The 23,636-nt window shown below is 43.4% G+C and overlaps 1 protein-coding gene across 3 annotated transcripts in view; it reads right to left on the bottom strand.

Annotated features, from left to right (window-relative positions):
- Positions 1–23,636, bottom strand: part of CHN1 (chimerin 1) — a 102,380-nt gene that overhangs the window by 76,715 nt on the left and 2,029 nt on the right. For all 3 annotated transcript variants that reach the window (XM_083469100.1, XM_083469102.1, XM_083469101.1), the window contains exon 2: positions 992–1,030. In XM_083469100.1, the coding sequence (XP_083325226.1) occupies positions 992–1,030 (39 nt within the window). The remainder of the gene's footprint in view (positions 1–991; positions 1,031–23,636) is intronic.

Genomic DNA, 23,636 nt, shown 5'->3' with positions numbered 1-23,636 from the left:
TATCACCACAAGAACCTCCTAATTCTCTCTCATATATATATATGAGAGAGATACTGAGAACTACCATATTTACTCGAGTCTAATGCACCATCAAATCTAATGCGCACCTCAATTTTCAGAACCTTGAAACCAAAAAAGGTATTCACTGGCAAATGTAAACACGCCATACTATCTAATGCACACTTTAATTTTCGCAACATTATTTGGCCCCAAAAATGCACATTAGATTCGAATATGTACAGTAATATGGTGCTATCTCTTCTTTCAACTTTGGGTCTTAAAGGAATACACAAACAAGCCCTAGGCACACAGAATTCTAGCTACAAATAAAGCCAACTTTCCTATCATAAGCCTGGGATTGTGAAAGGTGATTGTCCAATTCAGCATCTTTTCAGGATCTAGGTTTGTGATGGTTTTTGTCTTCCTCCGCACACTTTCTGATGTGCACACAAATTTATGTGTAGATTTAAAACGGAGAGCAAACAGTTTAACGAAGGTTCCCCCAACTTTTAAATCAGACACCTGGTCAGAAGCAGATTTGGGGATTTTTCTAAAGGGCTTTTTCATCCTCGGCAAGAGAGCAGATGCAAAGTGCAATATGAAATCCTCTCATTTCCAAAATGTTATAGATAGCAGCTAAATTTGGAGTATACAAATCTAGCCTCTTACGTTTTAAAAAAGAAAAAATATCCCCTGGTTCAACTGGTTTTAATAGAAGGAAACAGACCGACAAAATCTGTGACATCCATTGATCTTCTTGGTACAGTAAGGTTCAGAACCAGTATCCTAACAATATACTTTCATTCATAGAGTTTCATTCATAGAATTGTAGAGTTGGAAGGGACCCTGAGGATCATCTATTTCAAGCCCCTTGGTTTCAGATGCTGCAGAGAAGAGGGATTCTGAGTATACCATGTTTATAAATTTCAAGACTTACAATTTTCACCATTTAAAAAATATTAACAGTACCAGTACAGAATTGACTACTTACGATAAGATTTCCAAACCGGTGGCCTATATTCATCAGTATCTGAAAGAATAATGATACTCATTAGTACCCCAGTAGAAGATACTTGAGATATATATATATATTTTAATTGAGAGGTTTCAAATTAATAGCATTATTTAGTTCCATTCAACCCAGCATAGGCAACCTCTGGGCCGCAGATCTAATTAGACCTGCCAACCCTTCTCATTTTGGCCTGTGGTGCTGTTTTGGCCATGCCACATCACCAGCTGGTCAACAGAACCATGAAAACCCCATGCCAGTGTAATATAGAGAGCCAGTGTGGTGTGGAATAGAGAGCCAGTGTGGTGTAGTGGTTAAGAGCGGTAGATTCGTAATCTGGGGAACCGGGTTCGCTTCCCCGCTCCTCCACATGCAGCTGCTGGGTGACCTTGGGCTAGTCACACTTCTCTGAAGTCTCTCAGCCCCACTCACCTCACAGAGTGTTTGTTATGGGGGAGGAAGGGAAAGGAGATTGTTAGCTGCTTTGAGACATCTTCGGGTAGTGATAAAGCGGGATATCAAATCCAAACTCTTATCTTCTTCTTCTTCTTCATGCACAGCGCTTTGCAAGGGCTGGCAATTTACCAGTTGTCACAGTTTCCATGCACAACACTATGCAAAAAGGGTTACCTGACATCACTGTGACATCACAATGGCTCAGTCCAAGTGTCAAGCTTTTCCTATGGGGGTGGGTGGGAAAGATAAGGATCTGCCCCACCCCCCAGCCAGAGATCAGCTCCAATTCTATGGCTCTATGACTCCCCACCCTGACTCAGCCATTCCATTTTTCAAACTGATTATGCATAGACAGACTTTGGGGGGGGGTTCTTTTTGCCCAAATGTATTCAGTTTAAAGGGACCCCCAAATATAAGAGTTTAAAAAAACACCAATAAAACGAAAGAAGGAAGATACAATGAGGAAGGTACAACTATGACAACAGCTTGAAGCAAAATGTTCTTGTTCGATTGTTGGTTGCAAATTAACGAAATTTAAGACAAATTTAAGGTTTCATACCTATAAAGGAAGCACTGGTAACTTCATTTTAATCAAAGTAGAGATTGTATGTTTAAGACATTGCGTACAGTTGTTTCTCCTGATCAGGATGTGAGCATGCTCTGCTAGAGAACTCCCAAATGGCATCATTTATGGATGCCTGCAGCTATGGCTGAGCCCAGAGACTCTGGTTCGCCAGAAGTGGCTTAGTCATGCTGGCCACATGACCCGGAAGCTGTATGCCGGCTCCCTCGGCCAGTAAAGCGAGATGAGCGCCGCAACCCCAGAGTCAGCCACAACTGGCCCTAATGGTCAGGGGTCCCTTTACCTTTTAAAGTCACATGACCCATGACAGACACTCACCACTCCTTACTTTCAGAAAGATGGGATTTTGTTCAATTCTTAAAATGTATTTTGCAACTTTCCAGTTTATATTGTTTATATGATTTCAGTGTGCATTAGTGTTGTGTGCATGCACATTAAGACACCTTAAATCAGCTAGAAACATAGAAATGTAGAGTTGGAAGGGACCCTGAAAGTCATCTAGTCCAACCCCCTGCTATGCAGGACTCTCAGCTAAAGCATCAGTGGCATTAGCTCAGTTGGTAGAGCATGAGGTGCTTGATCTCAGGATTGTGGGTTCAAGTCTCACATTGGGTCAGAGATTCCTGTATTGCAGTGTTTCCCAAACTTGGGTCTCCAGCTGTTTTCGGACAACAGTTCCCACTGTCCCTGACTACTGGTCTTGCCAGCTAGGGACGATGGAAATTGTAGTCCAAAAACAGCTGGAGACCCAAGTTTGGGAAACACTAGTCTAGATGACCCTTGTGGTCCCTTCCAACTCTAGGATTCTGTGACAGGTGGTCATCCAACCTCTGCTTAAAAACCTCTACTTCATTAACCTCCAGTGAAGGATAGTCCACCACCTTCTAAGGGAGGGACTAAGTTGGATCAATGTTCTGGAAACCAAGCCTTATGAGGAACGGTTGTGGGAGCTGGGTATGTTTGACCTGAGTGGAGATAAGATAGCAATCTTCAAATATGTAAAGGGCTGTCACATGGAAGATGGAGCAAGCTTGTTTTCTCTTGCTTTGGAGGCTAGGACCAGAACCAATGGATTCAAATCACAATGAGATTCCAACTAAAAATCAGGAAGAACTTTCTAACAGTAAGAGTGGAATGGACTTCCACAAGAGTTGGTGAACTCTTATTCCTTGGAGGTTTTTAAGCAGAGGTTGAAGGGCCATCTGTCATGGATGCTTCGGTTGAGATTCCTGCAATGCATGGGGTTGGATAAGATAACCCTCAAAGTATCTTCTAATTCTACAAATTCTATGATTATATGAATTCAAATGATACCTGCTCCTGATCTGGCAGTGAGATTCTTCTGCTAGGTCAAGTGTCTTCTGTGGACAGGGGAAAAAACCCCTTCCATCTGCAGATGGTGAAGTCTGGATCTATCCCAATGCTTTTCAGTGGGGAACAGTTTGTACTAAGAGTCATCAAGTGAAGTACATTCACATGTGAACCGGCCTTAACTTGGTGAAACTCAAGCAATACTTTAATTAAACTTCTAGAGAAGGCTGCTTTGGCAGTGCTTGAATATTCCTACTTTACTAGCAACATATGCATGGAAATACATTTTACAAGTAAATTATTTAGGTGAGGAACCATGTGTTCAACTGTATAAACAGACAGCAAGACTGCAAATAGCTTTTGGCTGGGCTAGCAACACTACGGATACATCTTCATTACGAGAAATAAAGATGACTTAACGGAAAAGACTATTTTTCACCAGAGCCAGAACATCTTGATTAAATCTCAACCAAGAAGCAAGAAAACTTTGCATATAAGCTAATATTTATAATTCGGAGGCTCAAGGAGTGATTTATGCCATGCAGGTGTTCCAAAATGTTTTTGTATTAAAGTACTGCTCTCGTGTTTTTTGTGCAACCTCAAACATCCACACTGAAGAAAAAAAATACCAAAAGTTATCCTATAAACATATTACATCAGTGATAGCTAAGCAGAAGCGTTTTATAGTATTTTTCTGCGCCTTTTACAGGGTGCTGATATATTATTAACAGATGATTGAAGTTCCACTTCTTCGTTTTCTTTTAAAATGATAAACCTGATGTAATATTCCAAAGCATAGCGACAGCTGGGAGACCACAAGATTGGCACATGAGGCCTCTCTAATGCTGGGACTTTTCAAAAGCTAAATAATAATAATAATAATAATAATAATAATAATAATAAGTTTTATTTATACCCTGCCCTCCCCAGCCAAGGCTGGCTCAGGGCGGCTAACAAGCAATAATAAAAACAAGTTGAATGAATACAACTTAAAAACAAGATTAAAATACATTAAAATATTGAAATATTAAAATGCAGCCTCATCACAAGACGAGAAAGGAAAAAGAAAGAGGGGGAGGGAATCAAATTGGCTCTGAGCCAAAGGCCAGGTGGAACAACTCTGTCTTACAGGCCCTGCGGAAAGAAATCAGATCCTGCAGGGCCCTGGTCTCATGAGGCAGAGTGTTCCACCAGGCCGGAGCCAGTGTTGAAAAGGCCCTGGCTCTGGTTGAGGCTAATCTAACTTCCTTAGGGCCAGGGACCTCTAGGGTGTTGCTTTATATGGACCTTAAGGTCCTCTGTGGGGCATACCGGGAGAGGCGGTCCCGTAGGTACGAGGGTCCTAGGCCATGAAGGGCTTTAAAGGTCAAAAGCAGCACCTTAAATCTGACCCTGTACTCCACCGGGAGCCAGTGCAGCTTGAAAAGCACTGGGTGAATATGCTTCCATGGCAGAGACCCCGTGAGGAGCCTCGCTGCAGCATTCTGCACCCTCTGGAGTTTCTGGGACAGCTTCAAGGGCAGCCCCGCATAGAGCGAATTACAGTAGTCAAGCCTGGAGGTGACCGTCGCATGGATCACTGTGGTCAGGTGGGGGTGGGGAAGGTAAGGGAAAGGTAAATGATGGTCTGCAGCACCTACGTACCATTGCTGGCATGCTGACACTGAAGAAAAGCCCTACTGAGAGGTGTGAGCGTTAAGACAACAATGGAGATAGGGCCATTAGGAACACATGGAGAGGCAGTAGAGTTGCTAAACCGACAAGCACCTGACCAGGTGACCACTAGACCGAATTTATCCTGGTAATTTAATTTTAGCCTCCTGGACTGATTAATCGAAACAAGAGATAATGGAGAGGGTTGCATTTACATATGAACCAAAACAGAATTAAATGAAAGGCAGGAGGATTTCAGGAGCTAGGATGCTGTTCTTGGAGGCACACTGTGCATAAAGGCGAATTTGGGACAATCGTTTTCTGCTAAGGATAGCAAAACACTGGCACACAATATTAGCAGCATTTAGAAGACCTTAACTCAATCCATAGCCATTAGGGAGGTTGAACTATATGAAGGGAGTGCTTGGTATTGCAGCCAAATCAGGAAACAAAGGGCTTAATAATATTTTAACAAAATTTAAAGGTCATTTGGTGTTTTCTTCAATTGCACAGAATGGGCAGGGAAACAAAGCAAACTTTTCTCTTTATCTAGCACATAAAAAAGACAAATTAATTTCCACAAGTGACATGGGTTTGCGCAAAATTTGAGAGAGATGTCTTTTGAATAATTTTAAAACAAGGAAGTGTTGGAATGTTCTCTAAGGTTAACGTAAACCTTTGCCTCTTATCTGAATTATTTTGCTTTCCCCTTTAATCTCAGAAGCTGTTTTATGGTTTTGTTAATACAAAAAAAGAAAAATACTAATCTCTTTTCACTTAGGATTTTCTAATACATTAAGCACTAGAAATATTCATGCAGTGTTAACAATGGGTTTTAATACATGGCAGAAAAGAAATTAAATATTACGGTCTCAAGGAAGCCATAATTCAGGCCCCTGAAGGCATATACAATAATCTGTATTAGTACAATGGGAATAATTAAAAATAAAACATTATTTTGCAAAGAATTTTCTGCTGGAAGACACCCTGCCACTGATAACTGCAAAAGAAAATATATGCAGATTAGTAACTGTTTCCACTATACACCAACATGCAAAATCTTACAGAACCACATTTTTCAAGAGCAACATAGGTTGCATACTGTTAATATAGCCATTATCTTTTAATAATATAGATAACATCCCTAGATAATTTTATTTCTTTCAGTGTGCAAGTCGGTGAGGTACTATTTCATATTCTGGAAATCAAATTTGTAGTATGACTTTGTAGCAATGATTTCACACTAAGTCATCCAGTATCGTTATGTATCTTTTAAGAACTGCAAATATTCCTGTGTAATTTTATTTCTTATTTGGCTGTTAGATATAATAGACTAATAAACCTCTTTGACAGCTTACACCTTCCTTCCTTCTTTAATTATATTATATTGTTATATTATATCATTATAAATATAGTATCATATATTCTACATATCTATGTATCTATCTATATATCTATATATATAGGAAAGTTTTTCGTCCATCTGTTCTCTATCCATTTGGACACCTCTTGAGATATAGTCATCAAATTTAGCAAAATGGTTTCTGCAACAGAGGAGCAGGTCTTCAACCATGTTTGTTGGGGTACCATTGGATGCCATTTTGAATCAAGATGGCTGACTAAACTTCCCTAAACTGCCACTGACTGAGGCACCTCTGAATATATTGTAGATGTCATGCGCCTGTGGGAGGAATCCTGTCAAGAGGAAGACCTGATTGCTCCCGAAGAGGAGCAGACTGTGTCAGTGGGCAGCGAGAGAGAACAGAGGGATCCAGGGCCCTCAGGGGTCATGGCACCCCAACATCTTCTGCAAGGCACAAAACTGGAGGCAGAGGGTGAGCCACCATCCAGTCTGGAGCAGAGCCAGTGCCTAAAGCTGCAGAACCCAGTTGCCAGATTTTTTAAAAATAATAATAAACCAAAAACCTAGAAGCCAAGTCTGCCAAGTCTTAAATATATATACCTCCAATATAATACCATTCTGACAGAAAACTTTACTTATGAACATGATAAATCATGTAGGATCTCCATCTGTTCATTTACAATATTGCTTTTCTGTCCAGTTGTAAATCTCCTTCCCAAAATCGGCCTTTAGAATTCAACACAGCTACCTCTCTTCCCTTATTTATCAGCTTTATAAATTAAAGAATTATCCTGAAGGGAAATTAATATGTCATACTCCAGCGGCCGTCAACCTTCTGGGGTCTGCAGACATGCTTACAAACCACAGAAACTGCTCTGTGCATCACACATGCCAAGGCCAAACACACACACACTGCAACATGTTCTTATGGACAGCAAGAGAACACTCCTTTCAAGCCTTGTTTATCGGCAATGGGAGGGGGGGTGGGATCCTTCAGGAACCAGCAAAACTGTCTGTGGCCCCCTGCGGGCTCCACATTGGTGACCCCTGCTTTATTATTATAGAGGAATTGTGCCCAAATAAATGAATAATAGTGATGTGTTTGTGGGGTTGTTGCTTTGTTTTTGCTTTATTGTGTATTTTCTGTTCCCATTTTGTATTTTGATGTTGTGAACTGCCCTGTGATCTTCAGATGTCACACGGTATACAGACTTAATAAAGAAGAACAAGAGTAAATTCTACTGCGCTCCTTTAGCACCCTTCAAACTAGATCAGAGCTTTCCAAACTTTTCACATTGATGACACGCTTTTCAAACATGCATCATTTCGCAACACAGTAATTCGGTTTTATTAGCAAACAGGAAGTCACACTAACCCCTTTCCAGCGCAGGGAGCGTTTGCGCGACACACCTGCGCCCTGCAGCCAACACACTAACATGTTGTGACACATATATGGAACTAGAGGCTAGGAAAAGGAAAACCTGTGTACATCCTGTTTACCCTTATCCATCCCTCTCACTCTGCTCCCAAGGCAGCGTGAAGCAGAGCCTCACATTGCCTTTGGAGTAGGCCCACCTATTATACCAAAGGGAAGTAGGGAACAGAAGAAACAGATCTGCATCAAAATGGCATGTGCACAGGGGCAAATATAGAAATGAGTACTATACCGTATTTTTTGCTCTATAAGATGCACTTTTTACCTCCTGGAAAGTAAGGGGAAATGTGTGTGCGTCTTATGGAGCGAATGCAGGCTGCGCAGCTATCGCTGAAGCCAGAACAGCAGGAGGGATTGCTGCGCATCAATCCATCTTGCTGTTCTGGCTTCAGGGATAGCCGCGCGAAGCCTCTTCAACAACATTTGAGTCAGAATATTTTTTTTCTTCTTGTTTTCCTCCTCTAAAAACTAGGTGCGTCTTATGGTCGGGTGCTTCTTATAGAGCAAAAAATACGGCAATTTAAGCCAAAATACCTCCCCGCCCCTGTTTGTAAAGACATGCTCTGGCAGTTTGAATATGCAAGACCAAGGCGGTTTTTGCAACACGCTGTCGATGAAAGTGAGGGGCAGGTGGGGCTCATCAACCTGGGAAGGTGGCCCATCCAGGAGAAGGAAAACTCTGGTTCTGAACCTCTGCTGCTTCCATGGGTTATCTTCAGGAGAAGAAAAGGCTAAGGAGGAAACCCTACACAAATCCAGAGCCCCTAAAACAGTTGGATGACACCTTATACGCCTCCTTCCAGCAGCTGCTGCAGTCAAGCTGGTGTCAAAACGTATTGCTTTCCTTTTCTTCGGACCACATCAGCAGATCTAAGAGGGGGGTCTTGTCGTCTGGGCAGACCAGGACCACCATACACACTGGCCAGGCTTGCAGCCCGGAGAGGTCACCTAGGTGCTGCTAACACAGCAGTTTGGCTTCACCCCCGGAGAACTCCATTGCCTCTCGAGACAGACAGATGTCAGCAACATCTCACTATAGTGGGGAATACTGTGGCCAGTTAACTTGTACGTTGGGGGTTTGTCTTTAAAAAGCTCTACTGAATAGCTCCTCTTTACCAAATAATATCTTAAATACTTATACAGATACTTTACAGCAAATGAGGGACGCGGGTGGCGCTGTGGGTTAAACCAAAGAGCCTAGGACTTGCCGATCAGAAGGTTGGCAGTTCAAATCCCCGCGACGGGGTGAGCTCCCATCGCTCGGTCCCTGCTCCTGCCAACCTAGCAGTTCGAAAGCACGTCAAAGTGCAAGTAGATAAATAGGTACCAGGGAAGGTAAACGGCATTTCCGTGCGCTGCTCTGGTTCTCCAGAAGCGGCTTAGTCATGCTGGCCACATGACCCGGAAGCTGTACGCCACCTCCCTCGGCCAATAAAGCGAGATGAGCGCCCCAACCCCAGAGTCGGTCACGACTAGACCTAATTGGCAGGGGTCCCTTTACCTTTACCTAACAGCAAATGACCAGGGTCACCTCCTTTGCTGATGTTTACATTTAGCCCCCATTCTCATAATCTTGTGCATCTCATATAAACTTTTTTTTACTACTAAAAGTGACTTTTTAGAGCATAATAATTCATCTGTTTTGAATAAAGCATTTCTGGTGAAGATTCTTTAAGTTTAGAAGTTGGAAAGCGCCATCTTGTGGCAATTTGAATCTATAGCCATATTCATATTATGGTCTTCAACTAAATCACCATGGCTCAATTTGGATATAAAAGTAAACCTTCCAAGCATAAGGGGGGTTGAGCGTTAGGTATGCAAGCTATTTCTCCCTTCTGCTACAAGAGGGAGGAGTTTAAAAGACTCTTAATGTAGGTTTTGCAGCAAACTAGAATTTCAAACCATGGTTCAGGGTCTTGATTTGCAAAAAAGCATATTTTATTCACCCTTAACATTCTTTATTCACTTCTTTTTCTATCTTCTTATGTTGTCCTCTACACTGTAATTATTTTAATTTTGTTCTTTTAATGTTTCTAAATTTTCATAACAACCAGATTTGTATCATAGCATACAAACCTACAATAAACAAGCAACAGAAACCACTTACAAATAATCATAAAATGGCAATAATCAAACAGTCAATGAGTATAAGTTATTTAAAAATATGCCACAATAATATATACATTATTATGAAACTCACAAAAGGTAGAATGTAAAAATCAACAGATAAAATAAAACTATAGGATTATAAGGTAAGGTCCATGAATCAAACATCTTCTGTCAACCAATAAACCCCCTTCCTATTTTACTAAGAAAGAATAGGGGAGGCAATTAGGTATGCATATGATTCTTTAACTCAAACTAGTTGACCAAATATTGCTTGAATATTTTTATTTGAGTTATTGGCTGCTCTTTAGCAAACACATACGGAGTGGCTTACAATAAAACAGCAAAACAGTTAAAACAACGTCATAAATATATCAAAATAAAAGAAACACTGAAAAGAACAAGATATGTTTGCTATTTTATGCTACCTGTAAAAAAATGAAGTAGAAGCTGTAGCGAAACAAAACAATTTTGTTTAAAAAAAACTTATCTGAACTAGGTATTTTATGTAGTAGGTTAGCCTAAAAATGACCACCTAAGTGCTACCTTAGATGAACAACGATTTGAACCTGGGTCACAAGGGTCTCAGGCTGACAGCCTGCTCATTTAGAAGTGACTGACCCCTGTTGCCCTTTTATAAAGCCCTAAAGTTATAGCAGGTAGCCAGTAGGATAATTTTGTTCGGTCTGCTCCCTCTGACCACTGCAGGACTAGGAAGCAAGCTGTCCTCACTCTGGTCTCGTTAACAAATAGAACTACAATTAATCACTATAGGCAACCTGTAACCTACTGTAGTTGTGCAAGTGTCTAATTGAAAGACATTCTTGATTATTATTAGAGTCCTCCCTAACCCATATCCTATGCTTATTTGTTTCAATAGGTTTTCTTATTTTAAAAAACAAAACAATAAACAAAGTCTTTTAATAAAATGAATAGATGTAGATGACAGTTCAAGTTGTATCCTTAAACAAAAAATAAGGAAAGCTGTCCTCCAATTCTCACTGCTCCATGCATGGGCGTAGCCATGGGGGGGGAGAGGGGGCAGCCCCCCCTAAATCCTCAAAAAGTATTGAAAAGCATGAAAAATACTCAATTAACAGAGGTTCTGCCCCCCCTTAGCAGAAGCCTGCCCCCTAATATCCTTTGATTTTTAACAGTGATCTCCCCCCCAAAACCTCAACTTTTTGGGGGGGAGGTCCCTAACAACAACAACAACAACAACAACAAGAAGAAGAAGAAGAAGAAGAAGAAGAAGAAGAAGAAGAAGAAGAAGAAGAGATCAATAGTATAATCTCTGAAAGGTGCAGGTGGTTCTTCGTGCAACTCTTCCATCTTTTACTAGAGAGACAGTTTTGCTGTGCATAGTAACAAACCGGGCAGGTGAACCTATGGGTACTCAGCACATGCTCACTATCACCTTTCACACTGGCATCGTTTTGACATCCCATTTACTCTAATCCAACTTAATTGGAACCAAAATATTAAAATAGATATGAAATAATGATCAACTGACAAACAAAAACTTTTTAAAAATTCTTTAATGTGCTTCCAAGTAAGTGCCATTTTAGCAACCTTCCCCTGCACCACCAATTAAAACATGTTCACTTTATTTTAAAACGATTTTTTGCAAGCCATTAAAGCTAACGTATTTTTCCATCTATAAGACACCCCCATGTCATTAAAGCTAACGTATTTTTCCATCTATAAGACAGCCCCATGTAGAAGATACCCCCTATTTTGGGGGACTCGGATTTAAGAAAGTGTGGGGGGGAGATGTATCCATGTATAAGATACCCCCTAATTTTTGACATAATTTTTAAGGAAAAAACCCTAGTCTTATACACAGAAAAATACGGTATCCCGCTGAAATAAGTGCCACGCACAAAGTATGTAATTTGATTTGCAAACGTATCAGAAAAAGCCCCACCCTCTTTAAATAGCTGCTCATGTTAATTGTACTTCATCCTTTACCCAACCGCATGGTCACATCACGCCCTGTGGTGTGGACAGAATATAACAGGATGTGCACACATAAAAAGCACAGTATCCCCAGTAGTGTGGAAAGTCAATAGCAATTCTGCTTATATAGCAAAAAAGCAAAGCATGGACTGGGAGAGGAGAGGGATGGGGAGCCCATCTGGAAACAGCCTTGTAGACGTACCACACCAAGGTTAAAGTGGAAAGGACTTTATAGTCCCCAGAAGAATGGAGCCATTGTTCATGTTGCATCACTACTATTAGAGAGTGATGTATTAAGAGACCGGAGCTGATTTTTAGATATAGCCATTGTTCTCCAATATAATATTTATATAGGAAGGCAGAAGTCTATTCTCTCAGTCTAAATCTTCTGGACTGGTCCTTACTTTAAAATCTTCCACTTGATTCTCATTTCAGTGAAGCGTGTTCTGTTGCCATGGGCCATTGAAGCACAGGGGTATCTTACTTTCTCCAACGCCACACTGGGAACCAAGTCTTAAAGAGGCAGCCCCAGAACATGCGCTCATTAGCGCGGTCAAGTCTGAGTGCGCCGTGGCAGCTACTTCCTTAGCCTTCGAGTAATAAAGTATAGGACTGCAATTGTTTCAATAGCTGCCCCCCTCCCCTGGCTATGTTAGAAACAAGCAAGCCAATTTCAAATAATGGGATTATACAAGGTAGCCTTACTATGCGCCGCGTTCCCAAGGTCAAATGGAAAAGGAAGGCTCATTTAACGCAGCAAGCATGTTGGAACCTTCTGGTGTGATGGAATCCTAATGGCATTTTTTTTCTTTCAGGAATTCCCATTAAAAGCTTTATAAAAACTATCGCAAAATACCTCTCTGGAATTTATGGTTCGGCACACATGGGCTAGTTTGCCTACGGCATCTCCATATTTAAAGCAGACATCGCACAAGAACTTTATTACCCCCCCCCCCGCTTTTTTGTTTTTCAACGGCACACACAGCCCCCCCTCCCCTCCCTAATGCTGAGGCACCTGGTAGCTCCCCAAAGGCGACATGCCTCTCATGTGCTCAACACTGTCACAGTGTACTGCGCGGGGAGTGGCGAGTTTTAAGAGGCAAGGGGCCAGGTTTTTTAAATGCAGGAGAGCCCTGGGGCAAAAGGAGGACTGAACCTTTGGGAAGCAACAAAACCCCCCTGGGATGTATGGAAACTTCCTTCACGTAACAGTCCCCAGTGGGCCTTACACAACTCACACGGAGGCAGATGGCATTGGAAACCTTGATCCTTCAAGAATGTCATGTAAGAGAGGACCCAGGAAGCTGGCCTTAGACCAGGTAAGACTACAGGCCCATTGAGTAGAGTACCTGGGAAAGCAGCTCTTTGGGGTTTCAAAAGTTTACATTCTTTACCATCAACAATATGTTTAATTTATCCATCAACTTCCCATCCCACCCTCCATTATGTTTTATGCTTATCCTTTAATGCTGCATATTTTAACTGATAACACTCCATATACACATCCTAAATTATTAGCTTTAATGTCTTTCTACTGTTGCTCATACAGTCATACCTCGGGTTGAAGTAGCTTCAGGATAAGCACCATATTTTTCGCCCTATAGGATGCACCGTCCAATAAGGCGCACCTAGTTTTTTGGGGGGTAAATAAAGGGGGAAAAATTATTTTCCCCCCAGGCGTGGGGCTGGGGTGGGGGAAGCCCGAGCTTCCCCTGACTTCAGCCCCCAGAACAGGCAACTCTCTGCAAGCCGCGGGAGCCCAGCGCCGGGCTCCTGCGCCTTGCGGAGAGCCACGCGAAGTCTGGGCGCGCTGAGCTCAGCGCGCCCAGGCTTTGGCATGCAGGCAACTCTCTGCAAGCCGCAGGAGCCTGGGGCGGGCTCCCACGGCTTGCAGAGATCTGCGCGAAGCCTGGAGAGCTAGAGGGGTCGGTGCGCACCAACCCCTCTCGCTCTCCAGGCTTCAGCGAAAGCCTGCATTCGCCCCATAGGACGCACACACATTTCCCCTTCATTTTTGGAGGGGAAAAAGTGCGTCCTATGGGGCGAAAAATATGGTATTTTCAGGTTCCGCGCTGCAGCGACCCGGAAGTAATGGAGCGTGTTACTTCCGGGTTTTGCCGCTCGCACATGCGCAGATGGTCAAAATGACGTCACACACATGCGCAGAAAGGGCAAATCATGACACGTGTACATGCACGGACGTGGGTTGCGTTCACTTCTGGGTGTGAACAGGGCTCCTGAACGGATCCCGTTTGCATCCAGAGGTACCACTGTACTTCAAATCCTGCTCGCGATTTCATGCAATTATAGTAGTTCTTTAGATATTCTTCAAAAGGTTTCCAATCCTCAAAGAATGGTTCATCATTTTGATCTCTATTTTTTCTTTCTTTCTGCTAGCTTTGCCAGTTTTGCATTCTCCATCATTTCAATAAACTTTTATTAAATGGCTTCGTTGGCACCTCAAGCTCTCCAGGGTTTCAACTAGGAGTCTTTCCCAGCCTTACCCAGAGGTGCCAGTCATTGGGTCTGCGACTTCCTGTGTGCAAAGTATGAATTACATCATTAAGCTATGGCATTTCCCTGTTATCATGTTTCTGGTGTTTAGGGGTACACATGCAGCACCCCACACTTGATAAGGATCTAGTTCAGTTAAATCATACAGGGGTATTTTCTACTACAAAAAGCAGTACATTCACTGCAAGGCAAATGGTGTTCATTTCAAAAACAAAAATATAGCACTTGGCTCTTACACGGCCTTTAAAAATTACACACAGTGCAATATTCAGGAGATGCGTACCCATCAGATGCATTTGATGCAGGATACAAATGTTCTGCCTGCCCACAAGTCAAGGCTGCTGGCTGCTTTCTCCATTCACTGTAGATTCATTGGCCACAAGGTGGAGCAGCTGCACAACAAATTTCACTATTATGCTGAGAACCAGTAAAAATTATGCAATGATTTTTGGGAAGTTAATTTACTTTACTTGTTATTGGTTTCAAAAGGTTTGCAGGCAGGAGTGTATTTTGCAAGAAACAAACGCCTATTTCTCATTAGATAGGGTTTTGATTCAGCTTTATTTCTTGCTTACTGAAGATACAGGATTTTTAAGTTGGAACTCTGAAATAGAAGTATGTTTTTAACAAAGGTGTTTTGCTACAGAAGACTGTGCAGTTGTACCTTAGAAGTTGAACAAAATCCGTTCCAGAAGTCCATTCGACTTCCAAAGCTTTCAGAAACCAAAGTGCAGCTTCTGATTGGCTGCAGGAAGCTCCTGCACAAATCAGCTTCCTGCAGCCAATCAGAAGCCGCGGAAGCCCTGTTGGACATTCGGGTTCCAAAGAACGTTTGCAAATGTTCCAGGTTTGCAGCGTTCAGGAGCCAAGGTACGACTGTATTGCCCTATAACCGGCGTTTTCGGATGCTAATTCCACCACGTGCCAGTCCTCAGCCTATCTGCATCCTTCATTCACACCTGGAGGATGTCAGGACGCATGCTGGATGGAGCAGCTTCTGGCAGTCTGATTTCGTCCACTGCAGGGTGGAAGTGGTAATGGGACATGCACAAAGTAGGTGCATTTGAGTTTTGCTTTTATATTTTCCCAACCCCGCATAAAACCTGGTAGTTGAAAGTATTGTGGAGTGTGACAGACTCTACAAACAGGGTCCACATTGTGGACAGCCTTTTCTGTTGTATGCATTGCAGCCTGTCATACAATTAACTCTCCCCTCCATCGTTTCTGCAGCTCTGAACATACAGCTGCCGTGCTTAAGAGTTACAAGACACCTGTTTGCAACACTAAATCCCTGCATTTAAGGACATGACTTTTTTAAAAAGAGAGAGTCCCCCCAACCTTTCTATGGAGCTGCTAATGCAAATGGACTCAACCTATACATCTGCTTGCAATATCTAAAATGCTAATGGACTCAGCATTTAGCAGAACCTAGAGGCTAAATTTTAGGGGGAAAGTATTTGAAATGGGAAGACAGCCCCCTGGAGGCAAAATGCGACAGAGAACAGGAAGGAAGGAAGGGGAAGGGTTCATGATTCCCTCCCTGCTCTCAAGCACCTTCTCCAGAAGCAACTTTTTTGTCATCAAAAAGATCTGTTGGGCTACAGTTCCATACAGCTTGCCTCTCCAATTCCAACAAAGCCTTAGCCTGCATAGTTCACCCTAAGCCAGTGTTTCCCAACCTTTTTTGGGCAAAGGCACACTTGTTTCATGAAAAAAATCTCGAGGCACACCACCATTACAGCCCCGTGACATCAGCGCGCAGCGTCACGCCGGGAGGGACATGAATTGCTAGCAAATTACATAATCACCTCCTTAAGGGCTGGCTCATCTTCTCCGAAGGCAGAACCCCATTAATTAACAGCACAGACTCACACCATAGCCAAGACGAGGGGGGAAAACCTCAGTCATGCACAGTCATGCACATGTGGGGGCTAAATGAGGACGAAGACCAGGCAGAGAGCAGGGTTCAAATCACCCCACCAGGCCAGGACAATCCCTGGGTGCTCCCTTGGGCCACTCGCCTGACCCACCTCGCAGGGCTGTTGTTGCGAGGATAACACGGGGAGAACCACGCGCGCCCCCGGGAGCTCCTTGGAGGAGAAAGCGGGCGATGAATGCAATGCACGAAATATATGAGAGGCGACCACGTTTTGCAGGTGAGGGGCCCCCGCCAGCCTCCGCTTCCAACACCCGGTGCAACGACGCTGAAGTTTCCCCCCGGGCTCGGCTCGGGGAGCAGCGCTGCTCCCCCCCGGCTCCCCTTCGCCCTCCCGGCTCTCTCTGCCGCCCACTGGGGACCCCCCTCACCTGCCAAGTCCGTAGCGCCGGTGGAAGTTGCATGCATGCATGCAGGGCGCCGCGTTGCCATTGCATTGCACTGCACTCCATGCAACGCCTGCACGCATGCATTGCCTTGCACGCCCGCCAAGGGGTCTCCCCGCGGTCCGATGCGTCCCCTCCGGCGCGGATGCAGCATTGCAAAAATAAAAAACCCCCGACGCAGCCCTACCTGGGGGGCAGCCTCCGCCTCCGCCGCTCTGCCTCCGCGGGGATCCCCGGGCTCCATCCTGCCGCCCGATCTCCGCGGGGGCGCAGGCAGGCTGCGCGGGGTCTGCACAGAAGAGCCCCTGCCCGCCCGGCCGCCGCCGCTGCGCTCATTCCATGGCCGGGAGAAGAGCGCTTCAAACAAAACGCCCGGCCCGCCAGGCCACGCTGGGAAACGTAGTTCGCGCACCCCGCGCGGGCACGGAGCCCAAGGGCGAGGGGACTACGGATCCCGGCAGCCCCCGCGCCGGGGACGGAGGGGGAGAGGCCGGGTGCAGGGATGGAGGGATGGGTGGGCGAGCGAGTGAGTGAGTGGCAGCCGCCAAGCCTTGGCCGAGAGCCAGGAAGGGCCTCCCCAGAGGAGGAGGAGGAGGAGGGAGGCGCAGAGCAGGAGGGAGGGAACCCCAGGGGTCATCTAGTGACGGCGCCCCAATCGAAAATTTGACTCTTAAAAAAAAAAAAATCTTTCGAATTTTTTAATTTTTCCCGCGGCACACCAGGCAACATCTCGCGGCACACTAGTGTGCCACGGAACAGTGGTTGGGAAACACTGCCCTAAGCTATTTGTGTCATATTGCTCCCTTAAAAAGTAAAAAGAAAAAGCACCCATCAGGACCAATAAGATCCTAAACTGGTTACCAGATTCAATCTGAACTCTTCCCTGATTCCGAAACTGCTCTTTGCTTTGGGTGAACATTCCCAATCCTATCAATGCAAATAGCATTTCCCCACTCAGGGTTGCAACAGGTGACAAAATGGCTAAAGCCCCATTGTCTGATGGGAGCCTGAAATTTATCAGCAACCTCCTCTACAGCCAGTTGCATTTACATTTTTTAAAACCCTGCACATTAAATGCCACACTTAACGCCACATTTAATTTGCTCCTGCATTAAATAAAAGGAATTCACCAAGGGAGCAAAAGGGGCATTTCTGGAATATCTCAAGTCGTTCAGCCCAATGTGCAGTTTTCGTCTTCCTTTGCCACTTTAAGGCTGAATCTCTTGTGGGTTAGAATTGTGGTTACACAGAAACATTCTGGCCCAGAGAAGCAAACAGAGACTCTTCCTTTGCAAATCACAAAAGCCATTTGTGATTGAAGGATGTGGCTTCTTTAGCAAGCCGTGACCACAGCAGCTTGATTCACAGGAGGCTCTCTGGTTGTGAAAGCTGACATAGTGTCTGCGGGCAATAGGTTAACGCAAAATGATGAGCACCCAATGCTTCAGTTTACTCTTCCAAGGGAGAATGGATGAAGTAGCCAGAGTAAGGGCCAAAGATGACCTGTCTCTTTAAATGTGGGTCTGGCAATAATATCATGCACAAAAATGGGAAACGTGGGGTCTACACTACCAGTCATCCAACACAGGATATTCTTCTACCAGCAGGCTTGATTCTAGTGTCAGACCCCTGGTAAGGGAAGGTGACTTCTGGGGACAGATTGCAGAGAAAACTGTAGGCAATGAGAGATTAGCATGTGCTCCAATATTCTTAGCACTGTCTTATCCTGACCTCAGCAACTGTGTTTACTTCTTTTCCCAAGGCACCAAATTGATCAAGCAAGTACTGAAATTTGTCATCATCAGGTATGAACCTCAGCCTCAGGATACTCAAATTATTTTATCTGCTGAAACCAATTTACCAGCTAACAGGTCCATTTTGTTTCCTGAGTTTCCAAGCAGGCTTCCTCTTCAATTTTAGTCAAGAGAATGCACTGCCAGCAAAAAGAATAAGATCCTCTCAAGGTTACTGTCTTTATTTGCTTCATTAGATTTTTCAAATTAGATAAAGAGTTTCACTGCACCAGGTGAAGAGAGCCATTTGATTCCCAAGGCCAGAAACACTTTTCAAATGGCACAGACCTTACGGCCCCCTGGGGCAAGAGGCTGGAGCTGGGTGGGGTGAGGGCAGAGAAAAGAGGAAGATTTCTTGCTTTGCCTGCAATGCACTCATATTTTTGTTCATTTTTATTGCTAAAAAAAAGTCAAAATATTCAGCTATTGAGCACACACAGGTTTTAATTGCATAGCTGCATACATTGACTTGCTGGTGATGGGTTCACAAGACCACTGGCAGAGGAAGAGGGGTGCGGGGGGAGCGCACCGCCCCCGGCGGGGTGAAATTCTTTAAAGTTGTAATAGCAATACTCCACAGCTAAAGTTTACATGTTAAAATAAAAAATCCAAGAGAGAAATATATGCACTGTGTTCAAAACTTGCACATACTTGTAAAAAAAAAAATCATGTGCTATATAACGGAAGGCTTTACTAAGAGCTGGCACCAATTTTATTGTGTAGTGGCTACTTGGAAAGAAGTGCATTTGTGCAACAAAATAAAGCCGGGTACTTATTAGGGATCAGAGTGGTTGCTAAGAGTACAGAAGTTGGACGCGTCTGTACTCTTCCTAACTTCCTAGCATTTTGATAAAAGATGTAAGAAAGCATTTGTGCCTTCTTTTTGTACTATCGCCATAGAGTTTGTAGGCTTTTGAACACAACAAAACCCACAGTTTGCAGTGGATAATAACGGGATAAAGTGTGCACACTATGCGTATAACACCCCGTCATACAACTTGTCTGATTATTCTAAAATAATGACTGGCGTTTTGTTGCTTTTTGTTGACCTTTCCTAGCATCAGCTGAAAGGGATATAGCACCAGCAAATTACCAGAATAAAGCATACAATTTTACTGTTCGTTTAAATGAGAAATCACGGTACACATTATCGTTTACTTGGCTCCCGTATACTCCTACAACTGGTGACTGAAGCCATGTACACATGAAGGTAAGCACGATCTATATCTATCCTGTAGTTCCTTGAAAAATACTGTTTGTGGATGCATTTTCAGTCAAAACAGCTTCTACCCGACTTGAAAAACTAGGCTGTATTCACTCCACTGTTGAGCTGGGGTTTGTATGCTTCAGAGAGCCATTGTACATGGACAGACAGCAGCTTCATGAATCGGAGTCGGGATATGTTGCAGGCATGCAAAAACAAAACAGGTAATATGCACTGGGTAAAGGCATTCCTGCCCCTCTCAGGTACAAATGTAACCTGAAATGCAGCAGAAGGGAATTGCCTTTCTGCATTTTTAACTGCTAATGCCTACATAGCTTGGGATGCTAAAGTCTGATGGTAGCAGCATAATGGACTGTTCCACCTAAGACTACAGATGCAGAATCACAATTTTTTAAATGTTCTTTTGCTCCCCTATGGAAAAAAAGGGCATGGAGGATGTTCCTGTCCTTGCAAGTTACAGGAAAGCAATTGTGCTGGGCAACGGCCTCTTTGATTTACTAGTTAGGGGTGGGGGCTTCTTGACATGGAGAAACCTTCAGAAATGGTATCCTCCACCTGCAGCTTGAAATGGTGCAGTTCGCTATACCATTTTACGGTTTCATAACCTAAATGTGCAATAATCCAATTAACATATTAGTCTGGCCTGCCTACAAACGCAACACATTCCTGAGAAGGGAAGGTGGATTATACTATTGTAGACAGGCAGAAACATGTCTGAAAGCTCCCTTGCATTAAAAAAAAATCCTGCAAAAAGAAAACAAGCGTAAGAAGGACAATGGTTCCACTTTGTCAGCGTTGTTTTTAAATGCAAGGGAACATTTTAAAAACGTGATGCTCCGCTTGGAAATCGAAGCATTCTTTTTTAAAACAACAACAGGAAGAAACGGGTCTTTCCTAACACAGAAGGGATGAAAATAAAGATAGCTGATCATTAACTCTGTATCTGACCTTTCTCTTTCTGTTTTTTTGTAGCCATAAAAACCTCCCACCCTGCAATGAGCAATAAAGCACACCTATCAAATTTGTGTCAGAGAGGACGATCAGCTTCTGCTGGAGTCAGAAATGAAGGTGCATAGCAGTGGCTTGCAAGTGTGTGGAGCCCAGAGGTACCAACAGATATGGATGGGTGTTTTCTCTTTAAAAAAAGAAAATCGTGTTATGAACCATTCCAATGTTTTACAGCAGGGGAATGCATGAACCTTCTCCAATTGCTGAACTCCCAACTCTCATCCCAGTTCAACAACACGTGAGGGGCCAAGGGCTGCGGGTACCAGGAAAGGTCTCAAGCAAACATCTTTTCTGCACACTGCTGCATAGGCAACTGACAACCAGTGTAGCCAGAAAAGGAAGGGTGTTATATGCCCCGATCATCTAGAAAGATACTGGGAGGTAGCATTCTGTACCACCTGAAGCTTCCAAATCTTCTTTAAAGATAGCCCTGCATGTAGAGTGTATTATAGTAGTCATGTCTAGATGTAACCAGGGCATGAATCATTGTATATTATACACCCTTAGGCGCCAGGCAAAAACGTTCCTCTTTAACCAGGCGTTTGGCTGACTGACAACCAATACCCTTTTTAAATGTCTTGGTGGGTGGGAGTTACTGGATTGTTTCTGTTTCTAATTTTGAGTTTTTACATTGTGATTTTATGTTGTAACTGCCCTGAGACCTGCAAGTATAGGGCAGTATATAATAAAATAATAATAATAATAATAATAATAATAATAATAATAATAATAATAGAAATGTTCACTTTCTATAGATAGGGATGCAGCTGGAAAATCACCCAAAGCTGAGAAAAAGCTCTATTTTTTAAGAATATTAAACATTACTACTGCTGAGAAAAGCACGACAGTCATACCTCATGTTACATTTGCTTCATGATACACTTTTTCAGGTTGCGTCCCACGGTGACCTGGAAGTACCGGAAAGGGTTACTTCCGGGTTTCGCCGCTCGCGCATATGCGCAAAATGATGTCACGCATCATTGATGTCTCTTGAAAAACATTTTACTTAAGGTAGATAAGGACAAGATAAAATTATATATTTGAATATAAGCATAGATTGGAAATGGCTGTGTATAGTGAATACTTCTCTACTTTTTAAAATTTTTACTTTTGATTTTATTTTCTCTATGTTCTTTTTTTCCAGATATCTTACTTTTCATTTCACTTCTCTATTGTGAATAGCATTTTACAGAGGTATAAATAACCTCTGAATGAAAAGAGACAAAATATTTTCTAATTTTTTGGTTACATGTATTTTCTTTTTCTTTTGTATTTCCTTTTGTTGTAAATATGTATGGTTTTCTAATTTGTACTTAATAAAGTTTTTAAAAAATGATGTCATGCGCATACACAGAAACGGCGAATCGCAACCCGCGCGTGCGCAGACGCGGGTTGCGTTCTTTTCATGTTGCAAACGGGCCTCGGGAACGGATCCCGTTCGCAACCAGAGGTACCACTGTAGCTTGTTTCTCCCCACCACAGCCAATTTTGTGGCCCTCTTTAGATGCAGATAATCCTGTGGAGGAGGAGAGAGGGACTATATATGTTTGCCCTGTGCTGGCCTCACATCAAAGCTCTCCATGTGTTGTGTTTAGTAGAGCAAGTCTATTGAATGTGGCTAGGCTGTCCCCATTGAGCACTCAGGGCTCAAGCTCACGGGGAAAATCTACATGCATCCAGCAGGCTGCCCTGCTGCAAAAATGCCTCCAACACAGGGACAGCCTTGCGGAGGGGCCTGTACAGAATGAACCTGCACTGTCCCTCCTCCCACCCATGATTTGGTTATGAATGACTAAAGAGAAACTCTTCTGATCATGTGCTGCTAACTCGTAGATCAGGCATGTCCAACAGGTAGATCATGATCTACCAGTAGATCACTGGACGTCTGCGGTGGTTCACTGGTAGATCATTGGCTCTCCACAAAGAAGCTGAACAACTGTGGCTCCCCTAAAAAAAAGCTCAACGTTTACATTTTACCTCCTCCCTGAAAAAACTCAACAACTTTGACCCGAACCCCCCCCCCCATGGGCCTTTCTCCTTCCTAAGAGAAACTCAACAACTTTGACCGGAACCCCCAAAAAGGGGGTCGACCACTGCCAGTTTTTAACTCTGTGAGTAGATCGCAGTCTCTTGGGAGTTGGCCACCCCTGTCGTAGATCTTGCACAATAGTTTCTTCAAGGGACAATAGTGTCTCTTTGGCAATGCTTCTGTTCATTTGTTTGGTACTCATCACAGGACTGATGCAGAACACAGCTGGTGTTTAGCAATAGAATAATACATTAAAAGGGCACTAAATGCAAGGACCATCTATCATCTATCTATCCATGGAGAGACATAGGGAGAAAGAAGCAACATCTGCTAACCACACAAATAATTTTACCAACTACTCAGAAATATGTTTTAAAAGTAACAATAGAGCATCCAAGAGAAGCAACACATCAATAAGAGGTTTGTAGGTTTGTTTGTAGGTTTGTTCTTTGACGTCTGGAGAATGTAGAATTGTACATCATCATCATCATTATACAATGACTACCAGGATTTTATAAGAGTTGCTGCAAGTGACTGGGCTTTTTGAGTGTGTCTGTGATTTGCTCATTAAGGTTAAATCCCCAAAGTTGGTAATTCACAAAACTACGATCCAGGTTTGAAACAGTGTTTTACACACCTGCAAAGCTTAGGTGTTTCACAGCCTTTTATATTGGCTGTCTTCTGGTTTCTGCAGAGCTGCAGAGACTATGAACTGATCTTGATATTTTCATTGTGCTGGTGACCTCAGCTGCTGCTGCCACTTCACCTGCGCTCCTGGGTTGAGAAGAGGCAGCAAGTATCAGGAGAATGGAGAGGGGAAGAAAGAAAAATGATGGGCAACTGGTCTCTCACTAGCTATGCAAGGCTTTC

Source organism: Podarcis liolepis (assembly GCF_965112155.1).
Source record: "Podarcis liolepis genome assembly, chromosome: 1".
Taxonomy (NCBI): Eukaryota; Metazoa; Chordata; class Lepidosauria; order Squamata; family Lacertidae; genus Podarcis; species Podarcis liolepis.
Note: the sequence above shows the minus strand (reverse complement) of the source record. Positions and strands in the feature narration are given on the sequence as shown.